Source organism: Zingiber officinale, chromosome 9A, assembly GCF_018446385.1.
Source record: "Zingiber officinale cultivar Zhangliang chromosome 9A, Zo_v1.1, whole genome shotgun sequence".
NCBI classification, from domain to species: Eukaryota; Viridiplantae; Streptophyta; class Magnoliopsida; order Zingiberales; family Zingiberaceae; genus Zingiber; species Zingiber officinale.
In genome coordinates this window covers 103,587,559-103,604,819 of record NC_056002.1, presented here as the reverse complement: position 1 = coordinate 103,604,819, position 17,261 = coordinate 103,587,559, and the positions used below count along the sequence as shown (strand labels likewise).

The window sequence follows — 17,261 nt, the reverse complement described above, 5'->3', positions numbered from 1 at the left end:
TTGGAAGTTGGAACCTCAAATATTAACTTCTAGATTCTTTCAGTAAAAAAAATTACAACTTTGTCAGGATGCATAAAGCATCATTCATCATCAAAAAAACAGAATGGCAGAGTACTGATAAGAATTCAAGCCAGGTCATAGTGACAAACTTCAAGCATTCTGACAACCATGGCAGACAACAGGCCTATGACATCCAATTTTATGATCATGGGAGAATAAAACTGTGTTTACTTGAGTAAAGGGATAGGATAGGATGGGAGAGAAGAGGTGAGGAGGGTAGTGAAGGTAAAGAAATCCATCAATGATGTTTGAAATTGATGAAAATATCCTCACCAATTGTTCATACCTCGAGCTTCCCTATTGGAATCTAAGCCATCATCGATTACTCTTGAACCACTGTCAACCTTTGGCTTGCCATCCACACCTAGGTCAAGCAACAACAATAACACCCAAGCCACTTGTTAATAACCTCCAATACCTCGTCAACTCCCCAGATAACGCCCCTAGGTATCAATAAATCTTGAGCCCTCAATGACAACCCACATCCGAGCTCATGTCCCATCCCCATCCAAGCTCACATCTCCTAGAGATGGAGAGCAAAGAGGGAATTTCCTCACAATTCTACAAAAAGGAGTCCACATCCGCCCAAGTTTAGGGGGACATCATTTGGCTCAAAAATTGATTCACAAAGGGTGGAGGAGCTCCCTTCCCCAAATTTTTTTATCTAAGTAAACAAAGGAGAAAATTATCAAAATCTATATTTTCCTCTTCTTGCCTTTCTCCTCCATTGTAGTAAACAAGTCCCAAGTACTTCTAAGCTTCATTTCTGCATTATAATTGTTAAACTTCATAGTAACTTGTCATTTGATTTAGATAAAAACTCATTTGCTTTGTCAAGGAACAAGATAAAATTCTTATTACATCCAATTTTCTTTTATATATGCCAAAATCGATAAAAGAATCTATGATATCAACATGTTCGATGAACCCTTTAACACACTTGAAGTTTTAAATAATGTACCAAAACATAGACTTGAGCATTCAAGACAAACACTTCGCCCTCTACATAGCTATTATAACAAGACCAAACTAGCACTTCGACCAGAAGAAATCAAAACCAACTCTCAAATGGGTTCCATTCACAGATTAGAGTTATGAAAAACCAGCCAAAAACTGGTTCGATGGCTGATTGTTTGAAAAAAATTCTTAAAAAATCTGACCTGTTTGGTCATTGGTCTAAAAATGACAAAAAAAAAACCCTTTTATAACTAAAATACAAAGGGTACGTATGACATTGAATAATTTATAACTCAAACATATATTGTTTATGTTTATTTATGATTCTTTTGGAGTTATCTAGTTCGATTAATTTTTATATGAGTTTCTGCTGTAATTAATAATTTAATATCTCATGATTTTTTGTTGTAATTTAATTTATTTTATTTCATCATGTGTAGTTTGTAGTTTGAATACAAGTTATACATTTATTTTTGCTATGAAATAGTTTGATTGTTTATTTAGACATGGTTGAAGATTTATTTTCAATTGTCACCAACTTTTAATGGAATAAAAGAAAATATTATTTTTGTTGAAATTTACAGTTAGACAATGGATCTAGATCAGTTTAACTAATGGACTCCGTCAGGTCAATGTTCGGGTTGACAATGAATTGACTGGTTGATCCACTAGTTTGACCACTAAACTAATGACCCGGAATTCATCGAGTTTGATCATATGGTTTAATTTTTATAACAACGCCCCTCATTGTAGTAAAGATGCAGTTTCCTCTTGGTTCTTTAACAATATGACACGTGTCCAAATTTTGTGGATCATCATTCTTCTAGGTTCTTTAAGGTAATATATACCAATAACAATTTTTTTTACTCTATAGATATAATCACTGCCCAAATCAAGGAACTTTTGTATCATAAATCATTTTTTTGCCATAGTAGAAATCTTACATTCAATAGTTTGTAATATACTCTTCAATATTGTACTTGCTAGTGTGCTTCTTTCCAACATAAAGAAAAGAAAGAGTTCTTCCTGGCAGTGCCAATGTCAACAAAATTTTACCAATGCATTATCATAGTTTACTGACTAATGTTGTACTTGTGTATCATTTCATGAAGATAACCTTGTTCGAAAGTTTCAACGAATAAGACCGAAATTTTTGTCTCCCTTTGTTCTGAAGCTGAACTGAGATTAAGAAGTATTTACTCAATTCTGATAGACAACACAGATATGATGTGTCACTAGATAAGATAACAATGGTTAAAACACCTATTGTAGTTTAAGAAGCCATACAGATGTCTACCATAGATACAGAGACAGCAATAATCCATTAAGTATGAAACCGATATAACTTAAACTTACTTTAGTGCCAATTCAGTGTGTTGAAGTCGGTAATAAAATACAGCTAGATCACCATAGCTCTTCATTGTGTCTGGATGATCCAATCCAAGATCCCTCTCATTTATATCCAATGCCTTCTGCTGATATGTTGTAGCCTAAATGTTGCAAAAACTCAGTTGCCTCCAAGAGAACAAGTTGTAAAGTCTCAAAATGGAGGCATCAATGATCACCATGTACATATTAGTGATAAAAAAAAATTCATAACAGTGATGGGCAAAAAACAAAGCCATAATATTCATTTTTGAAGCAGCAAAAAGTTGATTGAACATTGTGTTGTCTCTTGATCAAGATATGTAAATTCGTACCCAATCAATGTGCAATTGAACCACTCTATATCACACATGTCCTATGATCTTGCATTTGTGGTCAATATTTACATATATTTAATTGTAATTAATAAATACATAGTTGTACAAGTATGAATAATGAAATATTTAAGTTTTACATAATCTAACTAAAAGATAATTTTACCTTTACCATTTAACATATGGAATTATTCAAAGTAATCATTGTAAAAGAAAGTTCAGATCTATCACAAAACATATCAATCAACTTACTGATCCATATAGGAGAAAATTTTCTATCTGCCTTAAGATAAGAAAATGCATATAACCCGTCTAATGCTTTAGTAAAACATAGTTGCATAATGAAACCAATTTGAGAATAAAAAATTTCACAATTAAAGATTATGAATAAGAAAGAATATATCTAACAAAATATTATCATTACACTGAACAAAATAATCATTAAATTTCTCATCATCACAAACCTTGTTCCTCATTCAGAATTCATTTCCTTGTATTTGACTCGATTAACTTGATTGACTCAACCACATAAGAGCATGTATATTGGCTCAACTAGACAACATAATCAACAGAGTTATTTATAGAGTGCCTTTCCACATTTGAATTTTGAACCATATATAAGCTACCTTAGATAATGATGATGGCCTTCAGTCTATATGGTTATGCAGTCGGAGAGTGCTTAAATGCTTCCAATGCCAACTTTGAGAAAGCTGGTGAAACAGCTGAGTTCTCTACTTAGAATTTGGCATACTTCAAAGAAAATACAAAATGAGTCCTACTCATATAAATGCTATGTTGAAATTGAATAATGATCTATCTAAACTTTTTTTTCATTCATAATACCCTTGTGCCTTCTATGTTGCGTGTAGACAATCGTAAGTGTTAACGCCCAGGAGGGAAACCCAATCCAACCTATTCCAAGGCACTTAGGTGGGTAACCTACTGGTATTTTGGCCATGCCCAAGTTGATTTCAATAATTACCAAGTGCAAATCCTGCTCTCTCAGATGGAAAAGAGAGGTGAAAACTCTTGCACTCTCAACCAGCCCTCAAGTGGACCGGAGCAGTAACCTAATCACTCGATCCACATGCCATAGGTCAATTGTGTAGGTGGCATTCATACCAATGTTAGGGCTTGAGATGGAAGTCCAATCTAACCGAATATGCCAAGGCACTTTGTAGAGAGCCTCCTGGAACTTGTGCATCACAAAGTGAAGTGCAGTTAACCTTATGGGACTAAGAATGAGTACAAATTATGCTATTGACCAGGGTGGAGCTAGCTGTGAACCCAACAGTATCAATGCCAAACACAAAAACAGCTATGAAGACCATCTTTAGCACCAGACACATGTGTTTTTGTGATTGAATAGAACATTTATTGGCAATACCAAATCAATAATCAATTTTCATTGCATGAATATGAATTCATGTCCAGCATTTCTTGGAAGGATGATACCTTGGGCTTTTCTCAATATAATAGCATAATCTATTAGTTGGCATTATTTTTTTATGTGAGTATTCAATCTCTTGATGGATTACAATAGACATGTGCTTAGATCAGGAAATATAGCTCCCCAAAAAAAACTGCACTGTAATCTGCTTCATCAAGCAGATGAATCACACAAATACACTCAAGAATTTCTCATGATCACATACAAAATACATATTAGGTCATTAAGTGTTAGTGTTAGATTGATTGTAGATCAAAATTCTTAATAAACAGTCACAAGTATGAAGCACCAAAAAACAAGCCACTTAATTCCATGAAACATGGCATTAAGTTGCACACAGAAAATGAAAATCCACCTGATTAAAATCCCCAGTATGATATAGGACTACAGCTAAAAGACTGTATGCTCCAGCAGTCATTCGGTGATAAGGGCCACAAACTGCAATTAGTTTTTCCAGAGCCTGCATCCAAATACACTTGCTAGCGTGAGAAAATGATAAGCAAAGGAATTTGTTTAGCAGGAAATATATAAAAGTGTCTGTGTGTGTGTGTATAAAAACCTTTGTCCCATAATTGACTGCATCTTCAAGTTTTCCCTTGTCAAGGGCGGTTTTTGAAGATTCCAGTAATTGTCGCCCATCTGCAGATGAGCATGCAACTTGCTGCAAGATATGAAAGAAATTAAGGCTCATCGTTGCATGGAACACTTTTCAGCTGATAATCAATTTCTTTTTTTTCACCTTGTGAACAGGAACAAGGCTGATGATGTCCAACTTATCAAATGGGAAAGGTAAATCCATATCAAAATCTCTGGGTGCCAGTTCAATCCCCACCTAAGAAGAGTGAAGGTAAGATCAAAGGAAAATATCATGCACAAGTTTTTCCAAGGCAAAAATGATAACCACCTTATGGCATATCCCCCTCAAGATGGCATACTTTCTTATATCCTGATAATTTGAGATTGTAAGTTCCCAATCATATCGCTTCTTCAAGAATAGTGTGAGCCATGCCCAGACCAGGGAATGCACATGGACAGAATGATGTGAAAATCCAGCATCAGGAACCCCAAGGAGCAAGTTAAGAGTTGCAGCAAGTGATATAGACAAATCTCTGGTTTCATAAACAGCAGCAATGACAACCCGTACAATATGCTTAAAAGCTCTTACTATCATCTCATGAATGCAGAGTGATTGAACATGAGATAGCTTCTCTGAAAGCTTGACCTGATCAATAAACATATTAAAAACACAATTTAGCTATATTAGTGGTGAAATGAAAATGTAGGTATATGGAATCTCTTAAAGAACTCTGCGGCCAGTCCCAAACCCGAATAAGGAGAAGGCTTGCATTAGGTTGTCAGCCAACGTTAAACTATGGCAAATGCTCAATGAATGGATTGAATCTCTTAAAGCTAAATGGCTAACTTACAACTTGACCAAGCGAATGCATTCGTAGTCCTCTTGTATGCATGAAATCAGTCAGAGTGCGACCATCAACAGGGGAAAGTTCTAGTGACCCAAAGTCTGAAACCTTTAGTTGATACGGAGGCAATCCATACTCGTTAAAGTCATCAAACCACCGAAAATGGAAGCATGAAACAAATGCAAAATAAAGCAATCTTATATGAACCTACCAACTTGGGGAGAGCAACTTCATTGTAATATCTCATTGCCATCTCAGTTAATTCCTGTGGAGACTGATGATGAAAAAAAGAGTAAGTTATACACTACAAAAAATTGGTAATTCTCAAATGATTGAAACAAAATCTATGTAGTGTGCTATAGATGGAAAAAGGTGCGATGTTGGATTTTTTTTTCCTTCTTTCTTTTTATCCCTGTAGCATTCTGCCTAGAAAACTTATTTTGGAATATAGGAGCAAAGTGTACCCAAATATTCAATTGCTAATAGCGACAAAAGCAAGACATTGAAGTCAACTATTCATCTAAGAATTTGTTGTTGGTACTTCACATCATCTCTTGTGATTTGAAAGAAAATTAGTCTCTTGTGATATGAAGAACACACAAGATATAATAACAAAATTATTTTTGACCCGGACTTGAATCCTAAATTATTGAGAACAAGAAAATGGAAAGATTGAACAAATTCACAAAATAAAACATTATCATAATGCCTGACCTTACAAAGATTAATACCAGAGTTATAAATATCCTAATCTTATTGGTATCCAGTAAATTAAAGTTGTCTTAGATGATTAGTTTACTAATATACATTGATCATAGTATACAACTACAAATTTTTTGTGTCAGTAAATTTTAGTCTTGACTTCAGGCTGATAAGGGGATTGGAATATTACTAGTTCAGAAATCTAGATTTCAACCTGCGCAGATATCTTTTTTAATCTCTGTTCTTCAAATTAGTTTACTTTTTAGATACAGTAAACATCAAAGTTGTCTACTCAAAGTAACCACCTGATTCAGGTTAACCCATTTGCAATTTTCAGTGGATGAGTAGTAGTTATCAAGTAGCAAGTCACAAAAGTTCTACTACATGGTAGTGAGATAGTTTAAAAAACAATGCCCATAAGCATACAAATTGTTGCTTGTCACAGCCAATAAGACTCTAATTTCCAATTGGTCAAAGGATAAGTCATAACCCAAAATCAGAACCTTAAAAGGATAGAAATTGTATCTGACCACTAAAACTGGCTTGTTATTTAATTGTTAAATAAGCAGGCATTTGACTGAATAATATTTTATCTTAACTTTGACGTAACTAAATATAAGATTAAAAAGACAATTCATTCGTGTATGATCAGATAAAATCTAAATACAGATACTTTATTCATACCCATGCTCCTATAATAGAATAATCAGAGTTGGCATGTGATGCCATGCTCATGAACATATGAAAATACAAACTTGTAAAATAAGATTAAAAGCCAGAATAAGAGTATAGAAATGCAATGCCACAAAGATTCTGCTATGATAAAAAATTGATTCCAGAAGTATTTCTGATCTTGAATATTTTGATTAAAGGAATAAAAAATCAAGGTTATCATTGATAAATGAATAAGATTTTGAATTGTGTGCGTGCCAAACTTCCAGTTCAGATTATTTTCACTTAAATTCTGCATGAGAATCCAAACGGAAATGTAATGGAGAAGAAAGAGCATCTCATTAATGACATAACTTGAAAATCATGTAGGATGATGTAAAGAAGCATTCTGGACTCAATATTGCAAAAAAATTCTCTCAAAATTCCGTTGCAACTTTGTTATCTAGAGTTGATAATTTCTGAAATTCTTAATTTAGAAGACACTAAATAAGCCACCTTAAATCCTCTAAGTACCTTCGTATCGAGTCCAACATTAGATTCTTTCAACCGTGTATATGCTGGTTCAGGTAGCAAATCTTTAAGCATGGAAGCTTTCTCAGCTTCTATGCTTTCCTTCTGATATTCATTGAATGGCATGGCCACATTTTGCTTCCCATCATGGGTCTTAGTAGTTAAATTCTTGTCGGCAGTTGAAGTTTTCTCATCATCAAAATAGGGTTTCTTTGATGGTCTTTTGAGGATTTTAAAAGATTTCCCAAGGCCTTCCACTTTTATCTCATTTTTACTCTTTTCTCCAGTTTGTTTTTCACTTTTTCCACTTTCTTGTTTCTTGTCCTTCTCACCATTACTCTGATCTTGCAAATGTTGAATCCAACAAGCTCCCAATTCCCATCTCATGAAGGCATTGCTTCCAATTTTCTCTTCCTCAAGCTTAACCAGACTCTCTTTCAGTAATTTCTCCACAGACATTTGTGCTGCAAAGAGTTCCTCATGTTTTGAGATTTGATTCTTTTTCTCTTGTGATGTATGGCTCTTATGAAGAAGCATTCTGAGACTGAAACGATAGATAATAGTCTCACCATACTAGGCATGTAAATATATTTAACAAAATGGGTTCAGAAGAAGAAACAAATACATCTATATACCAACAAGAACCTGTTAATGTTCAAAGAATTTGCACCGCCATTCAGTTGATCATTGATTTCAAGACCTTGCAAAGGTAAATTCACTTCACTTCCCTCATGGTAATTGACTTTCACAATAGCAATGTAACCACAGTATCGCACAGAAACAACCCCTAAAGTGGAAATATCCTGAAGTTGAAACCCACAAATTTGTTCGTTGACAAAAAACTTATCAATAAGAGAAATAGATAACGTTATCGTAAGATTTATTAACAATATACAAGTTCTCTTACATGAGTTGTTGTATTCTCATTGGCAGTGATTCCTTTTAGCAAATTCCTCTGGATAAGATTTTGGGCATCAATTCCAGTAGTTTTACTCCCATCAATCTTTGTATCCATCTTACAGCTTGCATCGAAAGCATCTTTGGTGACAGTGATGCTACAATCTCCAACTGTCTCAAGGTGCAGTATTTTATCCTCCCCTGGTGAATGTTTGTCTTGATTTTTTTCAATAAGTTGCTTCACTGTTGCAACAGCTCTTAATATTGCAATATCTACAAATAAGCTATGTAGCACGAATGCTTTCCTGTCACGTATTTGTCTCTCTTCTGTTGTCTTACAAGGCATGGACTTGAGAAAAAGGAATTCATTTACCCAAGGCATAGTATCCCTTTCAGCATCCCAGGCACATCCACCTCCATTCCCTCCCCATGTTTCATCCTCAGTGGGTAGGGATGGAAATATAGATGGCGACTGAGCAGCAACTGGGGGTACAAGCCATGTGTTTGCACGAAAACCATATGGAAGATTTCCAAACTGCAAGTGAGATGATAGAGCAACTCAAGAATAGAAAAACTGAATCCATGGAAAAAAAAGGGTATTGTAAACTGTAAGATTCAAACACATAATAAACAAACCCCATACGTGCTAAAGTTTTAATGTTGCAAGTATAATATAAAATGAGAGCATGCCAAATTCTAAAGTGTTTCAAAGAGTAATCAACACATTACAGTTACAGGGGAAAAAATTGATAGAACTACTGGTCAGACTTAGAAGCTCCCAAACAAAATTATGTTTGAAAACCTGGCTGGTTTACTTATTTGAACAAGATTCTCATGGAAAAGTATTTTGGATCATAAATGAATAGTATACAACGGTCAAAACTGCAGGACATGAATTTAATCATACAACAAATTGATATGCAGAGCATAAGGAATCATGTATGGAGAAGTATAAGTAACAAAAAATAATGTATCGCACTTTAGCCAAAGAAAGGGGGACCACATCTTTGAAGCCAAATATACAAACATATATATATATATATATATATATATATATATATATAGATATATAGATATAGGCACAATGAATCTAACAGGATAGAAAATAAACCAACCTTATTACGTTTTATGAAGGCTTTCATAAGGTCCTCATAAGCCTGTAAGAATGCACCAGCAGGATGAAGTCCAAGTAAGAAGTTAAAACAACGAACGAGGTATAATTTACTATATGTCCAAAATTATCAAGTTTTGAGAGAAAATGCTCCAGCATTGTTATGACAACTAATTGCTAGTAATGAATAAAGTATAAAAAAACAATTATTAAAGATCCAAATAAACTGGGAAGAGACGAAAATCTGACATTGTCAAATGCTCTACTGAGATGTCTCAGGAGATCGACAAGATTGTGGCAAAGCACGCGATGCTTCCCGAGACTGTAAAATCCCCTAGCACAAGCCTCGATGATCACAAGCTTCCCGTTACATAGCTTCACCTGACCGAATAACCCAATAACGAACTCAACATGGATCAAATAATTCTCAACGGAGAAGAAGTTAGAGAGAGAGAAAAAAAAAAAGACGTACTTCGAGGAAGAAGAGATGATCGTCGGATGGATATTCTTCCTTCCGAAGACTTGTCGTTCGTCTTATAACTGCAAAACCATAAAAGGGAGAAGAAAACCAATAAGGAAACATAGTTGATTCTTAAATCAAGTGGGGGAGAGACTGGACTGACACTGGACGGGAGGGGTGAGATTGGCAAGCGAGAAGAACTCATAGAAGGCTCCCAGACGAGGGCAAGCGCCACTAATCTCCGCCTCCAGATCATCCGACGAATCCTTGGCCAGCGGCGAGGATGACGGAGGCTTCGGTTGCCCCTGGCACAGATGGTCCGAGGGGGTTTTCCGGTTTCCAGCAGCACTGGCGCCTCTGACACTCTTCTTTCCATCCTTTTCGTTGGCGGGCGGTGCATCACTGGACGACGGCGACGGCGACGGCGACGGCGACGGCGGAGCCGGTCCAAAGCAGGTGGTGGAGGAGAGAAGGTCTAGAAGGCGCCGCACGTGCTCCACGGCACGCCCTTCGTCGTACTCCTCTGCTCATTTTATTACCGCGATCAGATTGACTTGCAGTTAACGAAAATGACACATTTATCTACTACAGTGTGGAAATCCCCTCAAAAATTAAAAACACCATCATATCTAGAATTTCAAGCTATTTAATAAAATAATTAGCATATTTCAGTTTATCTATGTCCTATTAAATATTTTATCTATTTTTTTTAAAAAAAAAATCTAATGAAATTAATTAGCTACGAAAAATCTTTTAAAAAGTTTCCATAAATTCTCTTAAAATCTTCCACCACAATTTAAACTTTACCCTAATCGTCGTATCAAAATATTTATTCTCACTTCCTAACTAAATATAATATATATCAATTTATTTAATTGCTCTTATTTTTTATAGGTATAAAAAATCAAAAAAAATGTATAATTTCTCATAAATTTAGCATCATTTAAAAAAAATTAATATATTTTCTATTTAATTGAGCATGATTCTTTTTCCATTTCATCAATCGATTGAGAATCATACTTGATCATGTACGAAAGTCGAAGAGACGAAAAGCTGGGGATGCGGCACTCATGCTGACTTTCTGTGGACTCCGCTTGGACCTATAACACAAACTACGTCAGTGCCGAGTCAGGGAAGGGGTCTCCGATGTTGGCTCTCCGACGCTCAAGTCAGTCACCGGCGATGAAGAATAAGGCGGAGCAACAAGAAGACTTTAGCACAAACAGTGAATATCGCATACCTCCGTTAATGTTTGGCCCCCCTTTATATAGAGCTTCGATAGCGCGCGTGCATACTTCCCAAGGTGAGCATGCTTCTCAAAGTTTTACCTGAAAAGACTTGTCAATAAAGTGTCTCTGACACAGTACCTTAACAGACCGAGCATATCTCTGAAGTGACAGTGAAAGCTTCTGTCGTACGATCTTTTGGATGTTCATGTCCGGTGTCGGTGGCACTAACTCTCAAAAGGATATCACTGAATATCAAAGGGAGTGTATTATTAGATCGAGCGAGTTGGTCGCTCGGCCGGTCTTCTGCCCTTCTGGTGCCCCGTCCGGTTGGCCAGAACCTCGCTATTCCTCAGTGTGTGTCTACTCAACCGAAGGTCCACTTTACCGCTGCCGAGGCCTGCTGCCAGGCCAAGCGGGGTAGCCGCTCGGCCGAAGTCGAACTCTGCCCACATCAAGCTCTGCTGTCTAGCCGAGCGAGGTAGCCGCTCGGCTCGACTTCTGTACATCGTCTCCCTTGAGCGTCGGTCGTTTGACTTCTCTTCGTAGCGAAGGCGATAGTGGGTCGAAGCCTTCTCCCTGGTCGGGGCATGATTTGCCTGACTAGACGATGTCATCTATGTGTTGACCGCCTTGACTTTGACCTCCTTTGACCTCCACCATGGACGCGATCCTTCGGTGGATCAATCCCCGATAATTTCTGACTAGCTCTTACTCCTTCTCGGTGGAGTATAATCTCTCACAAAGCTCTCTTCCTCTTACAAGATGAAGACTTAGATTAGGAGGAGGAGAATGGCTTGGAAGCTTTGGACAATTGCTAAGGAGTTATTCAACAAGCATGAGTAACCTCCTTTAAGCCCCAAAGCTTTCCTTAAATAAGAGGAGAGAGTTGATCATCATATCAACTCATCTCGGCACCAGTCGACTAGCACCAACAGTATGCCAACGGTCATTTACTAGTCGACTGCTAAAACATGCAATCGACTGGTGCAGTCGACTGATCCACACTGACCGAACGAACGGAACCATTCTGTTCACACCCAGTCGACTGCTACAGTAACACTACAGTGCTACTACAGTAAAACCCTACAACTAGACTTTTACTCCGAGTATAATTTCTCATGCACTCGTACCCTCACCCTTACGACTCATTTGACGCTTCCTTTATAGCTTTAACCTCTTGCCTTCAAGCCTACTTCCTTTGACTCTCATCCCTCAGATGCATTCAAGTCCACGGCTCGTCCCCAATGTCATCCTTCGCGTATGTCTCGAAGTTGCTTCCCTCGGCCCTTGTCCTCCTGCAAATCTGCACAACTCAAATGCACATATCAAATACAAGAGTGAACCTAACTTAAACTCTTTGACACACACATCAAAACTATGATCATACCGATCAAAACCTAGGTCGATTGCACCAACAATTATCACCGTATCACATGTCTCCCCCTCAAGTCTAGTCGAAGGAGGCTGTAAGTCCTACTGACTGGACAACCGCTCCTTGTCGATCGACCTGTTGAAGCTTGTCGTTCGACCGTAAGTATGCTCCCTTAATCCGATCGGCACAACGAAGGTTTATACTTGTGAAATCTTTGCTTGGACTATCTTGGGTGAGCGCGAGCCAGGCTTACGTCACCCAGATTTTTGGGAAATAGTGCAAATCTCTGCGCACTAAGGCTGAGCACGCTTCCATGCCCTCATTAAATGTCGACCCGTGGCGATGTACCGTGTGTCCTACCCACTGCCGCCGCACGCCTGACGTGACAGGAGGATATCTGCTATGATGTGACGTTTGGCGGTTCAAATTCAACAATTAGATCTCGGTCTAGGTTTTCGCGACCTAGATCGGACGGCTCCGGTCGGCCGACCTACAAAGCCCGTGCACGTCGCCGCCTTTGCACACTTTTCCTTCGAGTTTGGCGATGCTTCTATGTTTGGCGAAGTTCCTTCTTCCTGCTCCTCCGACGACCTTTTTCTAGTAAGCTTCTTTTTCCATCGCCCCTTGCTTTCTCTTCTAGTGTCTGTCCTTCCCTGTCTTCCGAGTTTTTCGGCGTCTTAGTGTTCCGGCGATAATTCCTCCAATGAGTTTTCTTTCCTTCGCGTCTCTTTACCTTCCGTCATTTTGCGATGGTGAGCTCCTCATAGTCTCCCGCCGGCATCCCTAGGCTCTGGTATACCTCTACTGAATCCCGATTTGACGCTGGCGACGCTGAGAGTTTGGAAGCCGCATTTGAGCTTCTTCCCGAATATGAAGTTATCCTTCCTTCCCTTTCCGATCGGCCAAATTCTCCATCACCTGACTGTATTTGCTTCTTTAGGGACCATTTTACGGTCGGTTTGCGGTTCCCCATCCACCCCTTCTTTTTTGCCGTGTGTAAATATTTCCGAGTCTCTCTTAATCAACTAGTGTCGAACTCCTTTCCGCTACTATGTGGAGTGGTGGTTCTTTTTCGACTGCACGACATTCCCCTTACTCCCCGGCTCTTTCAGTACTTTTATTATCCCAAGTCGTCCAAGTTAGGGACTTTTCTTTTCCAAGCCTGAGTAGACTTGGTTTTCTTTGATAAAATGTCGACCTCCAACAAATATTGGAAGGAGTACTTCTTTTTTATGTGTTTTTCCGAGCGGCCGGACTTCCCACAAACTGGCAACTCGATGTGGCGACTCAGCTTCCATTAAAGAAGTACAAGAGCTTATCGGACTACCTCAACGCAGCCTCAATGTTGGTCGGTCAGAAATATGACATCCACAAGCTGCTGCTGGAGGGTGTCCTCTATATCTCCGGCTTGAGTCTGATCCATACCCGGCTTCTGTTCAACCTAGGTATGCGACCACTTTACTCTTTTCTTTAATTCTAACTGATTTTTCTTCCTTTAGTGTAGCCGAAGTCATGCTACGTGCACGTCTGGCCGGCAAAGCGAAGCTTGCGGATGCCGCTATCAATGCGGCTGTTGTGAAAGAATTGGAGAGTCGAGGCCTGCAGTCGATCGGCTCACAAGAGGAGTCGCAGGATAAGAGCGAAGCGGCTCCCGCTCTGGCAAGTGGTGGAGCGACCGGTGGCTCCCAACCTCCTTCTGAACGGCAGCCAACCGTCGAAGTTGAGGGGGCATTTGGCTCAACCTCCTCAGTCGAGCCACTGATCAGGCGCAAGAGGCGCCGGAGGGAGCCTTCGTCGCGCTCCACCACTTTGGGGGTGTGGTCTACCAAACGGGTCGGGACGTCAACCCCCGCTCCTGTCCAAGAGTCCACTATCCTTGAATCGTCAGAGCAGACCCTCTCCCTATCCGGTCTGCCTCAGGGGGTAGTTTGTGTTAGTATTAACCCTAGTATCAATTATGAGATAATTGTAAATGACTCAATTTGTATCATATGTCATTATTAATAAAAGGCAAAGTTGGTTATTATATTTATTTCAGTTCAGTGTCAATTGAATCAGTATAATAATGTCCTTAGGTAGTAGGTTCTTATCTACAGTATATCAATTGGTTGAATTGATAGTGAGATATTATAGAGAACACTACTCTTAACTGTTCCTAGTCGAGGATTAATATACAAGGACAATATTAATGCGTTAAGATTAGCATGTAGGTCAACGGATGACTTGATCTTACAAGTCATGGATATGAGATATCAGATTGACACATGGATATATATTAGAGAATATATACTGAATGACCCATCATGAGAATGTTTCATGAATCGTTATATGAGTGGCATAAATATTCTCATGTGACTATTGGTATGAATAGTCCTTTGACCTGAAGTTACTATGGTTCCCTACATAAGAAGTTGTGTACTTTGGTATCGGCAAACGTCACCTGTAACAAGATGGACAATAAAGTCGATCACTGGGTATGCAATGAATTATGTGGAGGGATGTGCGTGATGTAGATGGGATCTATCTCTTCCATATGACGGAAGCGATATATGTGGACCCCTTGATTAGTAGGACACAAGAAAGCATGGTCATGCGCAAATGAGTCAATATGAGATATTGAGCTTATTTGATTAAGTGTGTCTACTTAGAGATCAAGAAATACAAAGGTTGATAAGAGGATGACACGGTCTATGCCTCATCGATCAATCTAGATATCAAGGATAGAGGGACTAAGCCATACAAGATAATAGCCACGAACAGGTTAGATCGGATCTCGACTTTCTCGTCACTTAGGTAGCAATGATGTCTTGCTAGATGTCACTCATTGCTTATGTATCTAAATATTGATTTGGGTACATTGCCAACGTTATGAGAATCTATTGGGTCACACACAAAGAACAAGTAGATTTGGAGATGGGTATATATGATGAATCATTGGATTAAGTCTAATCCGAATTAGATTTATTGAGTTATACTCAATTGGATCTAATTATTGGAGCAAGTCCAATTCAAACTAGACTTGAGGAAGTCAATTCAAATTAATGAAATAATGATTCATTGAATTTGAATTACGTGAGAATTAATTGAGTAAGACTCGATTGAATTAGACTTGAGTTAGACTCAAGTGAGTTATACTTGAGTTAGACTTAAGTGAGGATAAATGAGAAGACATTCATTGAATTTTCGAAATTCAATGAATATATTCAATTTTTGAAATTGAATGAAAAATGAGGAGTTTCAAAATGACCATTAATGGAGAGTGAATACTCATTAAGGCTCATTAATGGAATTAATGGCATTAAGTGTTTTCATTGGATGAAAAATACTTAAGTCATTTTACTCTCATTTTTCCTTTTCATTATCCTTCCTCTTCTTCTTCCTCTCTTGGCCGAAATCACTCTTGGTTGCTAGCACAACCATAAGTATTTTTCTTCTCCATCTTTGTGAGTTTGTGAGACAAACGGAGGAACACTTATTCGTGTAGATACCAAAAAAGGCACGGACGCTTGATCGTGCAGAGACCCGAGCTGTTGGGAGTCCGTGAGCACGCTACAAAGGTATACTCTATCATGTTCTTAGATATAAACTTAGTATATAATTTTGTTTCCCTTCGCATGAATCTTCTGGAGGAAATATGTTTTTCCGCTGCGCGTTTGCGCGTTTAGTAACATATTTCCTTACCGTCTGCACATCGTTGGTGACCTTTCTACCACCAAAATCGAAGACCAAGAAGTTTGGTATCCGATCGGCGTCTTCATCGTGGTTGTTCGAGTGGGCAACTTCTGCACGGTTAGCCCCGAGTGACCAACGCCACATTATGACGATTCTCCATCTGCCGATCGAAGAGTGGCGCGAGTCGGCAAGCGCTTCAACAGACGCTGAGGTGGCCAAACTACGGGTCGATCTGGAGAAGAGCAACAAACTGCTCGAGGTCAAATGGGACAAGAGTGCCTGGCAGGCCATTATGCTGTCTCGGCTCAATAAGTAGGTCACCACTTTTAACAATAAAATCGAGTCGGCCAATGCAAGGAAAAATCGGGCCATCAAAGACCTTGAGCTGAAGAATAAGGAGGCTCGAGCCCTCGCCTAAAAACTCAAGGAAGTCGAAGATTTTTTGGTCGCCGAGCGGAAGAGTCGGTCGGCCGAAGAGGCTGCTCTTCGCAACCAACTTGCGCCCAAAAACAATGAGTTGGCCACCTCCAAGGATGAGCTGGAAGATTCCCGAGCGGCCTTGAAGATCTACCAAGATGCCGAGCCTAGCCGTTTCAAGGCTATGAAGAAGAATTATCTCCACTCGGATGCTTTCAACGAGAAGGTCGTCGATCGGGCTCTGCGCCTTTTTGATCTGGCCATTGATGGGATGATTGACTAGCTCAGAGAGAGTGACTACCTGCCGGCAACTCTGACCAACAACATCATCAGTCGGGATAAACTCACTGCAGCACTGCCTGATGACGCCTTAGACTACCTTGAGTGAGGCGGAAAATCCTTGTAAAATTTCTATAAAATTTTTGAAGTCTTAATGAATGCTCGTTCGTTTGGACGAGCTTTATCTCCTTGTATATTTTTTTGACTCCCCTTTTCTTTGAGCATTGCACAGACTCGTGGCCTCGTGACTCCGATCATCCATGATTGGTCAATCCAGCAGACCAATCCCTTTTGTATTCAATTCCATCATGATTATACGAACTTCCGATCGACCCCGGGAATGTCTTGAAGA

The 17,261-nt window shown here is 38.9% G+C and overlaps 1 protein-coding gene across 1 annotated transcript in view; it reads right to left on the bottom strand.

The window, feature by feature from the left end:
• LOC122019709 (protein TSS-like) overlaps positions 1-17,261 on the bottom strand; it is a 38,337-nt gene that overhangs the window by 10,742 nt on the left and 10,334 nt on the right. Inside the window, exons 6-19 of the mRNA XM_042577182.1 lie at positions 10,104-10,463; positions 9,953-10,020; positions 9,730-9,861; positions 9,485-9,526; positions 8,380-8,904; positions 8,118-8,275; positions 7,476-8,016; positions 5,800-5,862; positions 5,595-5,696; positions 5,072-5,389; positions 4,907-4,999; positions 4,727-4,828; positions 4,523-4,627; positions 2,374-2,507 (exon numbers count right to left, since the gene is read on the bottom strand). Of these exons, the coding sequence (XP_042433116.1) occupies positions 2,374-2,507; positions 4,523-4,627; positions 4,727-4,828; positions 4,907-4,999; positions 5,072-5,389; positions 5,595-5,696; positions 5,800-5,862; positions 7,476-8,016; positions 8,118-8,275; positions 8,380-8,904; positions 9,485-9,526; positions 9,730-9,861; positions 9,953-10,020; positions 10,104-10,463 (2,743 nt within the window). The remainder of the gene's footprint in view (positions 1-2,373; positions 2,508-4,522; positions 4,628-4,726; positions 4,829-4,906; positions 5,000-5,071; positions 5,390-5,594; positions 5,697-5,799; positions 5,863-7,475; positions 8,017-8,117; positions 8,276-8,379; positions 8,905-9,484; positions 9,527-9,729; positions 9,862-9,952; positions 10,021-10,103; positions 10,464-17,261) is intronic.